The following is a 16,502-nucleotide window of genomic DNA, read 5'->3' as shown; positions in this document are numbered from 1 at the left end:
GATCAAGAGTTGATGGTGAGGACAGCCCTGAATGTTGTCTCAGAAGACTGGGAGGTATTTGTCCAAAGTATACTGGGCAGAGGGACTCTCCCACCTTGGGACGAGATGTGGGCAGCTCTTCGCCAGGAAGAGATCAGACGACAGTCGAAGACGGGTAGCAGCAGCAAGGGGATCAAAGTCAAGCAGGAGGAGGAAGATGTTGCCCTAGCATTTGAGGGAAAGCAGGAAAAGCGGAAGAAGAAAGATCTCTCCAAGATCAAGTGCTTCCACTGTGGGGAGCTGGGTCATTATGCGACCCAGTGTCCAAGGAAGAAGAGTAAGGGAGAGTCTTCCGAGACTAAGGCAACGCCAGCAAGGGCAAAGAAGGAAGTTTTGACAGACGATGATTGTGCCATGAGTGCACACGCACCACTTGAGCGGAAGTGGGGAGACATTGAGTTGTAGTCAGGCGAACTACAGGCGATGAGGGGCAGGATCCTCAAGGTACCCGGCCTCTTGGATTAGACCTTGCTACAGGAGTTCCGAAGAGAAGTAGCAGGATTGGCTGAGTCGGGTAGAGACAGATGCGGATGAAGCGACAGAGAGAGCTACAGTGCAGGAGTCTCGAGATAGCGCGAGGCTAGCAAGCTGCATCAGTGCGAGAGGCACAGGAGTATTTCACTAGTGCAGAATGGCACAAAGAGGTGTGCAACAGTGCGAGATGCAGGGAGTAGTTGCAGCAGCGCAGAGGTCAGAGAGGGAGCACTTGTCAACGGCAAAGGGAGCTTTAGCATCAGGAGGGTCTTTAGCCCAACAGGGAGGTCAGATTGGGAGATCAGTTACTTACTTCTCAGTAACTGAGTTGCAATGCAGTAGTGGGCAGCATGATGAAACATGATGAGAGGAGGTGCAGTGCGGATGCAGTAAAGCAGCAGCACGGATGCAGAAGGAGCTATCGTACAGATGCAGCAGTGGAAGTGGCAGAACTATGGGCAGCAGTACAGGATACAACAGTGCAGAGGATGATGGGCAGCAGGCCTAGCATCAGCACAGGGACCGATGCCGGATGATCAGAGTAATACTCAATGAGGAGTATTGCTAGAGCATAGTCCTCGCTAAGAGGGAGTGTTGATTTGGGGTAGCATCGGATGTGCTCCAGCCACGAAAGTTGGTGGAGAGGTTGGGGCACATGAAATCTCCAATACCCAGAAAGGGTTTGGGCAGATTCTAAACAGTTCAGGAGATATTAAAATAATTAATATTTTTAATGGAGTCCTTAAGTTTAAATTTAGGGAAATTAAAATATTAATGTGGATTAATATGAAACTGTGTTAGAATGGTCCAAAAGACATGGATCAAGCCATATCTAATATTAGTCGTTGATTAGGGACTTAATCTCGGTCGTCGATATGTCAACAGAAAAAGTATAAGAGGAGGCTTGAGGGTCACTTGGAGAAGACACTAGAGTGATCAGTTATTCTATTCTCTAGAGCGGGGTTTGCTAAGAGAGATAGAATTAGTGATCGAGAGTTGCAGCTGAGGGGCATTGAGTACAAAGAGGTAGAGATAGTGTCGGGACTCGGGAGAGCAGCGCAGTAGCCGGGAGAGTGACGCAAAGCCAGCCAGGGCTCACGCAGGGCCATGCAGAGGCAGCCGGGAGCTGCACAGAGCCTCAGAGAGGCTAGCGTTGCTGACGCAGAGGGCCAGAGGGCTGACACAATGCCTCCTAAGGCTGACACAAACCCATCCGGGGTGACGCAGGGCCAGCGTTGGGCAGAGAGGGGCTGACGCTGGGGTTTCTGGGGCAGATTGGTGCTAAAGAGTTGCCAGAAGGATTATCCGGGGTTTCAGCCAGGAGATTTGTCAGAAACTGAGAGGTATTATTGCCAAGGAAATTCTCTGTTGGGTGGGCCAGTTTCAGCACCCAGATTATACTCTGATATTGCTTAATAAGAAAACCCTCAGATAGCTGCACTGGTTTTCCCACATTGGGTTTTTCCAGTGACATTGGTCCAAAAATAATGGTGTCATATGGTGTGATTGTTTATGTTTCCTTTAGTTGTTGATCTGTAATATGTTGAGCATGCACTAGTGTTTATTTTCAGTATTTACATTGTAAATAACTTGTTAAGTGAAATAACAAGTAGGTAGGAATAAATCAATTAAAGTGCATGGAGGGTTTCTAACTAAGTAAACTTAGAAACTTCAACACTACTACCTTCCTGCTCCCTGGAAGATAGATTCTATATGCCTTAGTGTTCTGGCCATATCCCACTAGATATCCTTTCTCTGCAATTTGATCCAACTTCTTCCTCTTCTCCTCGAGTATACGGCAATATGCTAAGCTCCCAAATATCCTGAAATGACTGACTTCAGGTGAAGACTTTCTCTGGAGTGATCTTGCCCAATGCCCTATGAGGAGTTCTGTTCTGGACATAGACTATCGTGTTGCATGCTTCTGCCCACAGGAATTTTGGCATATCCTGATCATACATCATGGCCCTAGCTGCTTCCACGATAGTCCTGTTCTTCATTTCTGCTACTCCATTCTGCTCCGGATTGTAAGGAGTTGTCCACTCTCTTCTGATGCCCTCCTTAGCGCAAAAATCGGTGAAGTCCTTATCGACATATTCCCCACCATTGTCTGAGTGCAAAACTTTTATTTTCTTTCCTATCAGATTCTCCACCAAAGCCTTGAACTCTTTGAATCAACAGAAAACCTCATCCTTGGTTTTCAGAAAATAAAACTAAGTTTTCCTGGAGTGGTCATCGATGAAGGTGACGAAGTATTCGGCACCACTAACAGCTTTAGTGGACATTGGTCCGCAAATATCTGAGTGTATCAATCCTAGTATACTCTTGGCCCTGTTTTTACTTCTAGGAAATGTTGCTTTGGCATACTTGCCAAGAGCACATCCTTTGCATACATCATCTTGTTCTGTACTAAGATCTAGAACCCCTGTTACAGTTTTCCTGAGAATTCTCAAAGCCCCATGGTGAAAATGTCCCATTCTTTTGTGACATAGTTCATTCAAATCCTTGTCTCCGTGACTGCATATCAGTGCCATTGGTGATTCTAGCTGTAACCTATACAACCTGTTACTTCTGATTCTGATCTACACTTTCTTTTTCCAACTCGGGTGTTTGACATATACTTTCTCCTTAATGAAGAAAACGTCATAACCCTTGCTTTGAAGTTGTGATAAGGAAAGTAAGTTCATCCCCAGTCCTGGTACATGCAGCACATTGGTAGCTCGAAACCGCGCTCTGGTTTCTGTTTGAAAAACTATGGTACCCTTCCCTACTAGAGTACACTTTGCCTTATTCCCCATGGTGATCTGAAAATTCATCCTTTCCTCCTGATATTCTGAGAAACATTCCCAGATTCCTGTCATATGCCAGGAGGCTCCACTGTCTATATACCATACCTTTGATGATGCAGAGCTTGTTACACAAGCAACTTCTTCTTCCAATCTGGAAGCCAACATAGAGAAATCGAAATTTCTATCTCTTGTGCAATTTTCTGAAAATCTGCACGAGTCTCCTGATGTAGATGCCTCTGCATCATGATCTCGACCCATAATTGATTTTCCCTTCCTGTCTCTGATTACTTGCTCTGATACCATGTGAAAATTCTATTACTGCAGCAACTGATTTATTTTACCTACTTATTTTCCAATAAGTTATTTACGAAATCCCTTCAGTAAATATTAAAATAAATTCTACTGCAGATATCACACCATTATACAGAAACAAATACATGCACAAGAATCAAACACATCAACACAATTATTTTTGGACAATTGTCCCCAGAAAAACCCAATGCAGGAAAACCGGTGCAACAGAGGAGGATTTTATTAATCAGCTTTTCTTGAGTACAACTAGGGTGCCAAACTGGCTCACCCAACAGAGATAACCACACAGCAGTAATACCATAAAATTCTTCAACGCTTCCCTTAAGCTCAGCGTCAATCTAGCTGGCCTCTGCGCTAGCACTCTACCTCACTGCGTCAGCACTTGACCTCTCTGCGTCACCTACGCAGGCCCTCTAGTCACTGTGCAATCCAGCTGCCTTTGCGTCTTCCTGATTGGCTCTGCGTCTGCCTCTTTGATCTCTGCACTGGCCCTCCGGTACTATCCCTGCCTCTCTGGTATGTACTCGCTACCTCCCACTACAATCCAGACCTCTAGTTCGAATTTCTCAGCAAACCTCGCTCCAGAAATCGAACTGATTGGTCTCCCTCTTGTGTTCCTCCAACTAACCCTCAAGTCTTCTCTTATACTTTTCCTATTGATGAATCAACGGCCGAGATTAAGTCCCTAATCAACAGCTAAGATTAGAATATACTTGATTCTTATCTCTTAGAAGCTTCTCATCCTTATCTTTATTAATACCCATTAATATTGTTATTTTCCTAAATTTAGGCTTAGGAACTCATTAAAAATATAAATTGTTTTAATAACTCCTCATTCGGATGGAATTTTCCAAAACCATTTCTGGGTCTTGGAGATCTCATGTGCTTTAGCCTCTCCACCAATTTTCATGGCTAAAGCACATCCGATGCCCCAAATCAACAAACTGTTGAGACTTTTGCAGCATCAATTCAGATTTCATTTGAGGTAAATCAGATCAGGTCTGTAGCACGATTTCAGTCCCCCCTAAAGCATAATTTTGGAATGTTTTTAGTGAAGACAAATCTTTGTTCTAAGGCAGATCTGGAGGTAGAAATCTGAGTGTCTAAAGCGCCTTTCTAAGAGCAGACTTTGGCATAGTATCATGTAGCAGATCATTTTTGGTTGTTACACACTTTGAGCGGACCTTGGAAGTATTGAAGCAGACTTTTGAAGTCCATCTTTGAAGTCGTCTTGAAGCAGCCCTTAGACCATCCCGAAGCAAAAGTCGTACTTTGATTTGTGGCAGACCTTAGATTTTGATTTGTAGCAGAGCTTGAACTTGTAGTTGACAGTTTTTGATGCAGACCTCTTGATAATTGTAGCAAACCTTTGGTGAAGTCTTGAAGCAAGTTTTTTAAGACAAGTAAGGGTATTGATGATCTGAGTATGCATTTTATTGTTGCACATTGGATATGACTGTTGAGAAATCAATAGGGCTACAAATGTGGTGATTTCTCTTAGACTTGATAAATGCTTGTGATGTTCTTTTACTTTTCTTGATTATTAGCTTCTTCTTTGTTCTTATCATCAAACAACTACCAAAACATGAAGATCAATAGTACACAAGGACACAAGATGTAGGCTGCTAGCCAGAGCCAAAACCTCTCCTCTTGAGAGGAAAACCCACAAATCTCTTCCCTCCTTATAAATTTTTTAAATGACGAACTCCAAGACCTCTAGACCAAGTCAAACCTCCTTGATGATGTGCTTCTTCTATTCAATTCAAACCAAGTCAAATCTTTTCTAGCAGCACAACTTCGACTCCCAACTTTAGATTTTTGGCCCCCACTACAGGTCTGAAATTTTTCGGCCACCCCCTGCAACCAGCTTCGCACATGTGGGAGAATTAAGGCTTTTAAAGCTTCTTCCTTCCTTTGCTTGGACTGCTTCTTTTTCTATGCCTTGTGAGAGATCAAATTGCTTCTTTTTCCTTAGATTTCGACACTTCTTGACTTCTTGGAAAATTTCAGCCTAGTAGCTACAAAACCTTAGGCTTCCTTTCGCAAGTGTGAGATATATATAGAGAGAGAGAGATAGATCGAAAATATTATCTTCCTTCGTCCTTCAACTCCTTCGCTTGCCACCTTCTTGTCCTTCGCTTGATATATGAGTGAATGAGTGAGTGAGTCCATAGGAGGTCGAATGCTCTCTTATATATAGGCTTCCAAGGAGGACAATATGCCCTAATTGGGTCGACTTCTCTGTTGCCAGGCCAAATTGGTCTTGGAGGGATATTTTGACTCTTTTGACTCAAAAGTAATTCTTTTGACATGTTACAAGATGCCCAATGGGGTCTTTTACATATGACAATGGCTCTTTGACTTTTTGTGAAACATAAAACTTCTGAATAGACAGGAACAGGTTGCAGGAATCGCCCCCCCCCCCGGATCCTAAGCCGGAACCGCGACCCGTACGGAATCGTTCCGGAATCTCCAGGCGAAGCGCGATTCCAAATTTTAGGTTGCGCGATTCCGTTTTTTAAAAACGATTCCTGGTTTTTAGGTGGCGTTGCCCCGGATCCGCGCTTCGGAGGGCGATTCGGGCATCCGGTTGCGCCACGCAACCCGCCCGGAAGCGCACGCAACCCGGACGCAACCCGACGCAACCCGCGGGCAGCAAAAATTAACTTGCTGTATGAAGTTAAATACCGAAATAAACACAATATATATATAAAAAAATATAAATTATAGACACTTAAAGCTCACTTGAGTCTTGACAGACATATTATAGATGCATTTACAGCTAAAAGTTTAATCAAAATCACATTCCATTCTTACCATATAATTAAAAATTCAAAGCCTTAATGGACTTTCCAAGCATTTATCTGGAATGAAATTGCAACCTTCAGCAATTAAGAAATCACATGGTCGTGTTTCAAGTGGACACTAATCATGAACTTAGTGTCATTTTTCTGTCTCATCCTCTCTACAGCCTTTATGTTCAGCACTTCATTCATCACTGACACGTCGTTCTCTATCTCACTGTTTTTCTTTCCCCTGGAGACAGGTGAAGTGTCCACCCAAAACATTCAGCGGGAAAATATCATACATAGTATGAACTTACTCATGAAAAAAGGACATCAAAATGTATCAGGAACCTCTAATGGAGATTATTAAAATCCACAATATTCCTTCTGTTACCAAGACATGACAAGAGAAACAAAAATACTGGGGCTCTTGCAGGTTGCTTGGAGGACATTAAAGGGGCTTTTCATTGCTTGACCAAATATGCAGCTCAAGAAACTGCAGAGAAAGTTTTGTGATCCACCAATATTATAAGGATGAAGACACTGTAGTGAGAAGAAAGATCTACTCAATCCCAGGAAAAAGGAAGCAATATATCCTGAACTCTCAAAAAATAAGAAAATCTCTAATTCTGTACATCCAATATGCAACCCAACTTTCACAGTGGATGATGACTCCCTAGGAATCATTCGGTTCAAATATCATCTTGGTTAGTTTATCCTTTTTCATTTGATAACACTTTGCTAGATGGTGGTACTCCGGAATCTTAAATTCTTTGCTCCATTTCCAATTGAAAATACTTTGACAGGTGGAATTCTAGAATAGTAATCGCTCTTCTCCATTTTCACTTGACAACACTTCGATAGATTGTAGAATTCTGGAATCTTAATCATTCTTCTCCTTTTCCACATGGCAACACTTCGATAGATGATTGAATTCCAGAATCTGAATCACTCACCTCAACAAGCTATTGAATAAATAAAGGGAAGGGTCCCTTATTCATTACTCTGGCATGCATAAAGGAAATGCTAGAGCTCGATAAGCAAATAGGTTGTGGCTGCCCATGATATAAAGAGCACGCAAACCCATGCCCCAAATGATACATAAATGATGAATCCCAAAGCTGGTTGTGGTTATGAAGACAAAAGTACAGATTTTTACAGCCTTCTGGGGCCTATATTAATTCAATAAAAGCCACATGGATTCATGGATTACAGATCTATCCACTACTGTGATCTAATAGTTTGAGTTGCAGTCTCTGCCACTCTATTGGATGATAGAATTTCTCTAGGTTGTAGCTACATGGAAACCTAAAATTTTGAAGACAGGAACATGTACTAAGAAATATCTAGATATACAAGGGATTAGGAATCGGAAATTTCACTCACCAACTTACCGATAAACTCAATTCTCGTTTAACTAGGAGTAATTAACTTGTAATGTCTTAACAAAGGGCATCAAGTTAACACTTTGGGATGTTTCTTTTGAGTATAAATGCAAAAAAATATAAAAATATATATATATATAGCAGATGCTTCCGCGGACGCTTCGCTTCCTAGATTTTTGGAAAATGACGCTTCCGCGCTCCGCGCTTCCGCTTCGCTCCCGCTTCGTGCAACATTGGGTCACAGGAATATATATAGAAATATTTTATTAATAAGATGAATTTACAGATGATGGTTATTACAATTGCGGGTGCCAGCTTATATACCGCCATGGACACCCTTTGGGGAAAGGGCATGATCTTATGATCGTGCCCTTTCATCTAATTTAACTGAAAATTAAATAATAACCTAATCTAACTAATTTTTACATAACATTGCCTTCCTCTCGAAAGAATGCTTTGTCCTCAAAGCATACGTAACGACAGATGTTGTTGACACAATGCTTCATTCTCCCAAGAAGCTTCTTCTTCGGGCAAGTCCTTCCACTTGATCAGATATTCCTTGATAATATGATATCAAAGCTTTCTTTCTCTAGTAGACAAAATACCTTCTGGTTCTAAAATGACTCTTCCCTCATCATCTATGGATGGAAGTGTTGTTTGCGTTGTTTGATTGTTACCTAGTGCCCTTTTAAGGCAAGATACGTGGAAGACGTTGTGAACACGACTTGTCTCTGGAAGGCTTAAACCATATGCAACTTGGCTAATCTTTTTGTTGATCTGATAAGGTCCATAAAACTTTGGTGCCAATTTGTTTTTTCCTTTCTGTTTTAAGGATAATTGTTTGTATGGTTGGAGCTTAACAAATACCCATTCTCCAACTTCAAACTCTCTTTCGGTTCTGTTACGGTATGCTTGTTGCTTCATACGATTCCTTGCATTATTCAGGTTTTCTTTTAATATTTGGACGATTTTTTGGGTTTCTTCTAGTTGATCTTTAACAGCGGGTAGATTTGTTTGGACAATAGCTAGATCCTTCCATTTTGGGGGTTCATACCCATATAGAGCTTGAAATCCGTGTAATTTGTACTTCTGACCTCCCCATTTGAATTTTATGAACTGTACTTGGTGGTTGGCGGCATAAGTACCTAAAGTTCGTAACCACTGGAAACCTAAGACCACATCTACTCCTCCTAATGGTACTGTGAAAAACGGAGATTCTAAACTGAAGTCTTGAATCTACAATTTAACCTTATGGCATTTCCCCACTTTTTCAATCTTCTTACCGTCTGCTACCATCACCTTCATGTTTGGTAAGGGAAATGAAAAAATATTGAGTCTCCTTGCCACAGTTGCATCCAAAAAATTGTGTGTGCTACCAGAGTCAATGAGAACCACCACGTTGTTCTTCTTTATGTGTCCTTTTAACTTTAACGTCTGAGGTTGTGATATACCTGTCATAGCTGATAATGACACTTGCGGAATACTTTCGTCATCTAATTCTAGTGAGAATTCTAGAGCATCTTCTGTTTCTTCAATATCAGAATCTTCACTGTTTGAATCATTGGTTGCTTCACAATTATATAGGTTCTTTGGTTCTTTTCCTTTAGCACACCTATGTTTGGGGTCCCACTTCTCACCACAGCGCTTGCATTTACCCTCCTTTATCCTTTGCGCTTCTACATTAGATTTTTCATCTTCACGACGATGTGGTGGAACATATCTTGTATTTTTTGCGTCCGCATACTGAGGTGTTCTTCGTCTTGAATATGTTTTTTCGGATTTTGACCAAAATATTTGTTCGAATTTCTTTTCGGTTGTTTTTGCTTTTCGTCTTGCTACTTCTATTGATGAAATGTCATGCATCTCAAGTTCTACTTGTAAATGGGTTTTGAGTCCCGAGATGTATGACTGAATTAGACGAGATTCTGATAACCCAGGTACTCGTGTTACTAAGGTCTCCCATTCTTGAGTGTATTCGTCCACACTTCCTTTTTGTCGTAATTTGATGAGTTTTGAAAAGAACTCTTCTTCCCTTACACCTTGGAATCTTTTAAAGAATGCATCTTTAAATTTCCTCCAGCTAATGACGTGTGTTGTCTTTTTCCACCACATATACCAGTTATATGCTTCTCCCTCCATTTTCATGGATGCATGCCTGAGATTTTCATCATCGTCATTGATGTCATATATCTCAAAGTATTCTTCTGCCTTATTTATCCATGCAACATTGTTTTTTTCATTTCCATCGAATTTAGGCATCTCGACTTTTGCCCTTCGCTGGTATGTTGCTAATGGTTGAGCGAAAAAAGGGTGTTGATTGGTAAAGTTATCCCAGAGTTGCTTGTTTGTAAAAGCTGTGTTACTCACTTCTTGGTGGGGTGTTGCTGATTTCCTTGGGGATTCAACTTTTTCATGAGAGTCAGTGGACTTTGTTGAATCTGATGAGATGTGTTCTTGATTCTCTTCATTTTCTTTTAGTAGTTGTTCGGGTGTACAATTCATCTTTTTACACAGAAGTTTCAGCATTGTTACGGCATCTCTGATATGTACTTCTGTTTGGACATGTTGATTTTCCATCTTTGTTTCTATTCGATTTGTCGTATCGTGAAGACTTTTGATTTCGTCAGCTTGGGGAGATCTGGAATTCATTTAATCTTTTACTGACCTCGTCGTGGTTGTTATTTATCTTATGCTCCGAATCCAACAATGTTTTCTGAAAATCCGCCATTGTCATTGTCGACATCGAACAAGTTTGCGGGGGCGTGTATTTATCTGCCAGCTTAAGTTTTTTTTTTTTAATAATTTAATTTAATTAATTAATTTTTTTTTAAATAATGTTATATATAACTTTATAACTTATAATTAAATTATAGTTATGTATTATATATAACTTACATATATAATTATATTATAATATATATATATATATATATATATATATTATATTTCTAATCCGAACAGTCACCTTGATTGACGGAACCCTTTGACTATTCAAAAAAATATCTCGAATATCACCGCAGTCTTTAACGGATGGCTACGGTCGATGGTGGGTGTATAGGACGGACGCAGCGAGGACGGGGGACGCGGACAGCGGAGAGCAGGGATAGCGGAAGGCTGTGGGCAGCGGACGGACGGCCGTGGGCAGCGGACGTGAGCCGAGAATACCCATGGTTGTGGCTGTAAGAGCAGTGGATAGGTAGCGTAGAAGACAGCAGATGTGAGGGATGCGGGTAGCTTGGATGGGGGGCGTATGGGAAGTATGGTCAGCAGTGGCTTGTGTTATATGGTGGCAGCGCTAAACTGAGGAACAACTTGCTCTGATACCAGATGAAACATAAAACTTCTGAATAGACAGGAATATATATAGAAATATTTTATTAATAAGATGAATTTACAGATGATGGTTATTACAATTGCGGGTGCCTGGCTTATATACCGCCATGGACACCCTTTGGGGAAAGGGCATGATCTTATGATCGTGCCCTTTCATCTAATTTAACTGAAAATTAAATAATAACCTAATCTAACTAATTTTTACATAACATTTTGACTCAATGACAAAACCTAGAAACACTCAATGGGAGATTTGACCTAAAATAAAATGACCTTGAACATGAAACCCATGCTACAAAAAATAATAATAATAATTTCTTTTTCATTTTACAATATACAAGAATCAAGAGTACATATGAAGACTGAACCTAGTTACATATTTCAACAATGAGAAAGAGGCAAAACAGAAGTTATTTTAATGTTGTTGTATTTGGGCCATTGTCCCTAGTACGAAAGCCCAAGAGGATCTTATTTTATCTTTTATTCTATAGGGTGGCAGGGTGGTGCTAGGGAAGTTGTAGCTTCCTTTAGGAGGTTGTCGCCTCCTTCCAATAGGAGCTGGTAAATCTTGGGGTTGTAGCCCTTCTAGTTGTAGTTGGTAAACCGGAAGTTGTAGCTTCCTTTGTAATATAAAAATATTGTATATATATATATAGAGTGAGATCTATATATATATAGAGAGAGAGAGATATATATATATATATATAGAGAGAGAGAGAGAGTGAGTGAGAGTGAGATATATATATATATATATATATATATATATATATATATATATATATATATATTGTGTTCATCTGATGTGATGTTATTGGTTAATCGTTTTGATACTTAAATTGTTGAAATTTACGAAATATTGATTCACATCCCCTCTTAGTATTTCCAATATTGGTCCATAGCAAGTTTCAGCCTCTCTGAGGCAGTATTTCTGAAGTTATATTCACCCTAATTCGGCCCTGCCTGAGGCACACTGCGGCCTCTCTAAGGCAGGTTTCTGAGGCCCATCTTCGGCCTGTCTGAGGCCTAATTCGAGCCTGCAATCCGAGGCTGACTTCAGACTTGTTTAAGGTCAATCTAAGGTTAATCCTGTGACCCAATCTGTGGATGATCTCAGCCCTATCCTCTAGCATAATTTTGGTCATTACTGAGGCATTCATTCATTGTTTTGACAGCTAATCTAAAGCATGAATTAAAGGCGGATCCAAAGGCATATTTTTGATAGCCTAACCTGAGCTTAAGGGTGAGTCTAATACAATTTCAAGGACATTGATACAAGAAGTCTGAAGCAATCCTTTGAGCAGACTTTTACATTTGCCTTGTAGCAGACCTTGATATTTGTTTGTAGAAGTTTTGAAGCAGCTTTTTGTATAAGCCTTGAAGCAACCTCCCTTGATGAAGTTGTTGAGCAGGCTTGACGAAGTTTTGGAGCTGGAGCAAATCTTGAAGAACTTGCGAGCCAAATCAAAGGCAGAGTAAGGGCACTGGTATTGATGAGCTGAGGTGTGCATTTTTATTGTTGAACTGTCTACAGTATGAGTTAATGCAGCATGCAAGTTGGACATGACAAAGGGGTAGTACTAAAGTTGTAAATAACCATGGTTTGAATGTTGTTGTAACTGGGTCATTGTCCCTGGTATGGTAGCCCAAGAAGTTTTGTTTTAGTGGCAAGGTGGTGCTAGGGAAGGATGTTGTAGCTTCCTTCAAGAGGTTGTCGCCTCCTTCCAGTGGGAGCTGGTAAATCTAGGGTTGCAGCCCTTCCAGTTGTAGTTGGTAAATCTGGAAGTCGTAACTTCCCTTGTAATATAAATATATTGTTCATATATATCTTGTGTTCCTTTGAAGTGATTGGTTAATGGCTTTAATACTAAATTGTAAGAAAAAGTGAAATATTGATTCATCCTCCCTCTCAGTATTTCCAATATTATCTTGTAACTCTTGCAAGAGAAGAAGATTAGGGTTTTGTTGCATTTGGAAACACCAATACTACTTGTTTTCTTAGCTGGGGTTTGGAGAGCTTGACTTATAACAACTTTGGGATAAAATTGTCATATGTACGTGTACTTCATCACTTATGTGTGTGCGTGTGAAGTTTCCAGCTGTCCAAATAGTGTACTTATATATTTGATTTTCAACTTATGTTATTTTCTTGATTGTGTAGATTCTAGTACTTGTTGTTCATCCTGATTTATATAACATATAGTTGAATTATTAAATGATTTAACACATCTTGAAGATAAAGAAGCATATTTACTGTTATAAGTTGCCGTAATAAGAGAATTCAGAACTGTTATATGCTTGGAAAAATGTACCCTAAGGGCTGTAGCATTGTGATTTTTAAATGCACTTGTATGGTATTTATTCTCTTGGCTGACATGTGAAATTGGGTTGAAGAGAAGGGAAATGTTACTACTGTAACTTAATATTTCAGATCAGCTCTAGGGCTGAAAGTTCACAAGAATAGATCATGGAAACCTCAAGTTCGAGGTGCAAGTTTTGGATCTGGCATCTCATGAACTTTCTACTCAAAACACAGCTGCAGGCAGTTTTTCAAGACCTTAGCAGATGGTTTGTTACCAACCAACCACTTTGAAAAAATATAAGCATACTCGAAGGAAAAGGGAATAGTGGCACTTATTCCACCAGGTTTAGTGTCAGTAATGATGTTAACAGTTAAACAGAAGGTTAATAATCGTGCTAGTGTACATCTTATATGTATATCAGGCTATCGAATTGGTATTTTTAGACACAACCCTGGCCATAGCTGGACAATTAAGACCACTACCTCAGCAGCTCTTTGTATTTCACATAACTGGAAAATTTATTGGATTTTTGAAGCCGCCTTTGGAGATATTTCCTGTCATCCCCATCTTCATTGGATTGTGAAAAAACTTTTACAACCTTTCCAAAAATGGAACTTTCCCATATTCTCTGTATCTTCTATATTGAAAGATGTTTCCCCTCTTGGTTGCACTGACCAGAACTCTAGAAAGCCTCCTAATGCTTTCAACCCTTTTTTGTTGATTGAAACTCCCCATGTTTTGCCCAGAGTGGGGCCAATCTCTTTGACGTGTCACTCTAGGGATTCACAAGTAGTTGAAAGAGTAAAACTTGGAATAGAAGCACCCAAAGAATAGGAATCAAACCGGTCACCGCTTTGACAACTTGAACCATGAAAAAATGGCAGGCCTTGAGGAGAACGTGAGGGTGGGCTTTGGTTCGTGATATATACACACAGGTCATGACCTCCCAGTGTTATAAGCTCAACCCCTATCTCCAAGTGCCAGAACAGCCCGTGGGAATAGAAACTGGTCAAGGTATCAGTTTTCTGGTTTATGTGTTATGTTCTCTGGCTTTTGTGTTATCTGGTCCAATAATTACTTGAGGTGAAGTCTTTGTGATTTGAACCTTGACCAAGGGTGTGAAACTCCTTGCTCCCTGCCACTAGTGCCAAGGCCATTGAACAAACCCCTAATGATAACCAGCCTTCAATTATAAAATTCATAAAATGCAAATTGCACCATGATGGCCTCGGCATAAAAAATGACAAATAAGACAATATCAATTTCTAGGTCAGAAGAAACTAGCAGTGAGGGTTTGAAACTTTGAAGCATTCAAATGGTTAAAGCGTGTCTCATGGTTCTCACCTCTCTAGCAGACTTTTAATTGCTTCCCCCATGTTCATAACTGCAAATGCCAAAGATACTAAGGAACAAGAAATTTTCAAACCTATAACGACCTCAATTTGCCAGTAACCCTAATGATTGGACCTCCTGAAGAAAACCTTCAACAGTCTATTGGTCTAATATTATCCTTAGAGCCAATCTGGGAGCATCCAAAGGAGAAACTAATTCAGCGTCCAAACTTTTCCATATACCATCTTAACAATTTATTTTAGTTGAACAAGCCCACTACAAGACAACCATTAAGTTTCCCTGAATGAGCAAATTCTCAAAAAAACCATTGGCATACCTTCTAAATGTGAAAACTATATTAACCAGGAAAAGCAAAATACTCAATTTTACTAATGCAGCTCAAAGAACCAGGCTTCCAAATTAGTTGGGCCTCAATGATAACTCTACAACTAACAAAGGCCTCTCTAAATCTGGGTTTAATATGCACCTCTTGCCAAGCTAGAGTTTGTATATCTCAAGCTCCAATTTTTTATACCTCAACCACCATTTCCGTGAACTCTAGAAATACATCCTCAAGGTGCATACCTGATACCTGTGCCTATGAGACAGAGTTTCAAACGGGTTCGCGGAGTGTTCACATTGAAGGCACCCAATAATTCACGGTCTAGATTCAATGCATTCCCACAAACCAATGCCGATAATTTCTATCAGCACAATATAAGAAATGGTACTTTTGGGAATAGATTGTAGTTTTCCTCTTTTAGCACATAAATGAGCCAACTGGAGCTTTGATCCGAAAATAAAATACGTTTTAAACCCATGTTTACATAAAATTGCAAATATTCAAGAGCATGTCGGCTACAACAAAGTCCACATTGTCAGCGAACATACTCAAAATATTGCATTATTGAATCTATCCGTTGACATCTATGAACATAAAAATTACAAAACCGTTCATCAATATATCTTAAAATCCCAGCACATTAGCGTAGGTTTCACGAGTTTAAAATATCCTCTCTCCCTCCCTTAATCTGCCCTGTATCGAGGATATTCGCAGATATTTAGGTCTTCAATGATAGCATGAGATACTAAAGATATTTAGGTATTCAATGAGAGCTTGGATACTAAAGACATACATAGTGAATACTTTCTGACTTACTGGGATCCCAATTCGGGTTATTCACTGGTATGGACTCTTGGGACTTGGATTGTGATGGAGGTCTGCTGAATAGCTCGGGCTTGTGATCTTTAACAGAAGATGATTTTGTTGGTGCCGTGGGATTCGCACTTCTGAGCCACCCTGTTGCTCTACGTAGAGTCTGCCCCATGTTTTCTTCAGTTAAATAAGATCAATCCTGCACAATCCCCGACTCATAACTCGTTACAAAAAGATTCATAACATTTCCACATTTACAAAAGACCAAAATCTTAATCGCAAACGACGACTATAGAAATCGAAATTGGTCGATGCAGTACCAGCAATCGCTTCGAATGTGAAAAACCAAACGGAAAAATGAAGGGCAATTTATAGTGCATTATCATCATGTCTCTGCCAACTACCCGAGAAAAGAAATTGCATTTATCAAAGGAATGCTGCCCACCAGAAGCCTTGAGCAATTCATGTGTGTAAATAAAGGCCTTACACCTGCTACGTCTCGTCTCTCGACACATTCGGTTGTGACTGTTTGATTTGAAGCTCAAACAACTGTAAACTGTAAAGTATTACGAAAATAGACACATTGTTTTCGTCAA

The 16,502-nt window shown here is 40.1% G+C and overlaps 1 protein-coding gene across 2 annotated transcripts in view; it reads right to left on the bottom strand.

Moving 5' to 3' along the window:
- Positions 1-16,499, bottom strand: part of LOC149185789 (dynein beta chain, ciliary protein) — a 238,775-nt gene extending 222,276 nt beyond the window's left edge. The window contains exons 1-2 of one of the 2 annotated variants that reach the window (XM_089410801.1): positions 16,352-16,499; positions 15,910-16,105 (exon numbers count right to left, since the gene is read on the bottom strand). In XM_089410801.1, coding sequence (XP_089266927.1) covers positions 15,910-16,078 — 169 coding nt within the window. In that variant the 5' untranslated portion in view covers positions 16,079-16,105; positions 16,352-16,499. Of the gene's footprint in view, positions 1-15,909; positions 16,106-16,226 lie in introns of both variants that reach the window. The other variant, XM_089410800.1, reaches the window with a different exon arrangement.
- Between the last annotated feature and the right edge of the window lie 3 nt (positions 16,500-16,502).

This window comes from Pinus tabuliformis, chromosome 3_1 (assembly GCF_031772625.1).
Source record: "Pinus tabuliformis cultivar Carrire ecotype Pingquan chromosome 3_1, CPIR1, whole genome shotgun sequence".
Taxonomy (NCBI): Eukaryota; Viridiplantae; Streptophyta; class Pinopsida; order Pinales; family Pinaceae; genus Pinus; species Pinus tabuliformis.
Note: the sequence above shows the minus strand (reverse complement) of the source record. Positions and strands in the feature narration are given on the sequence as shown.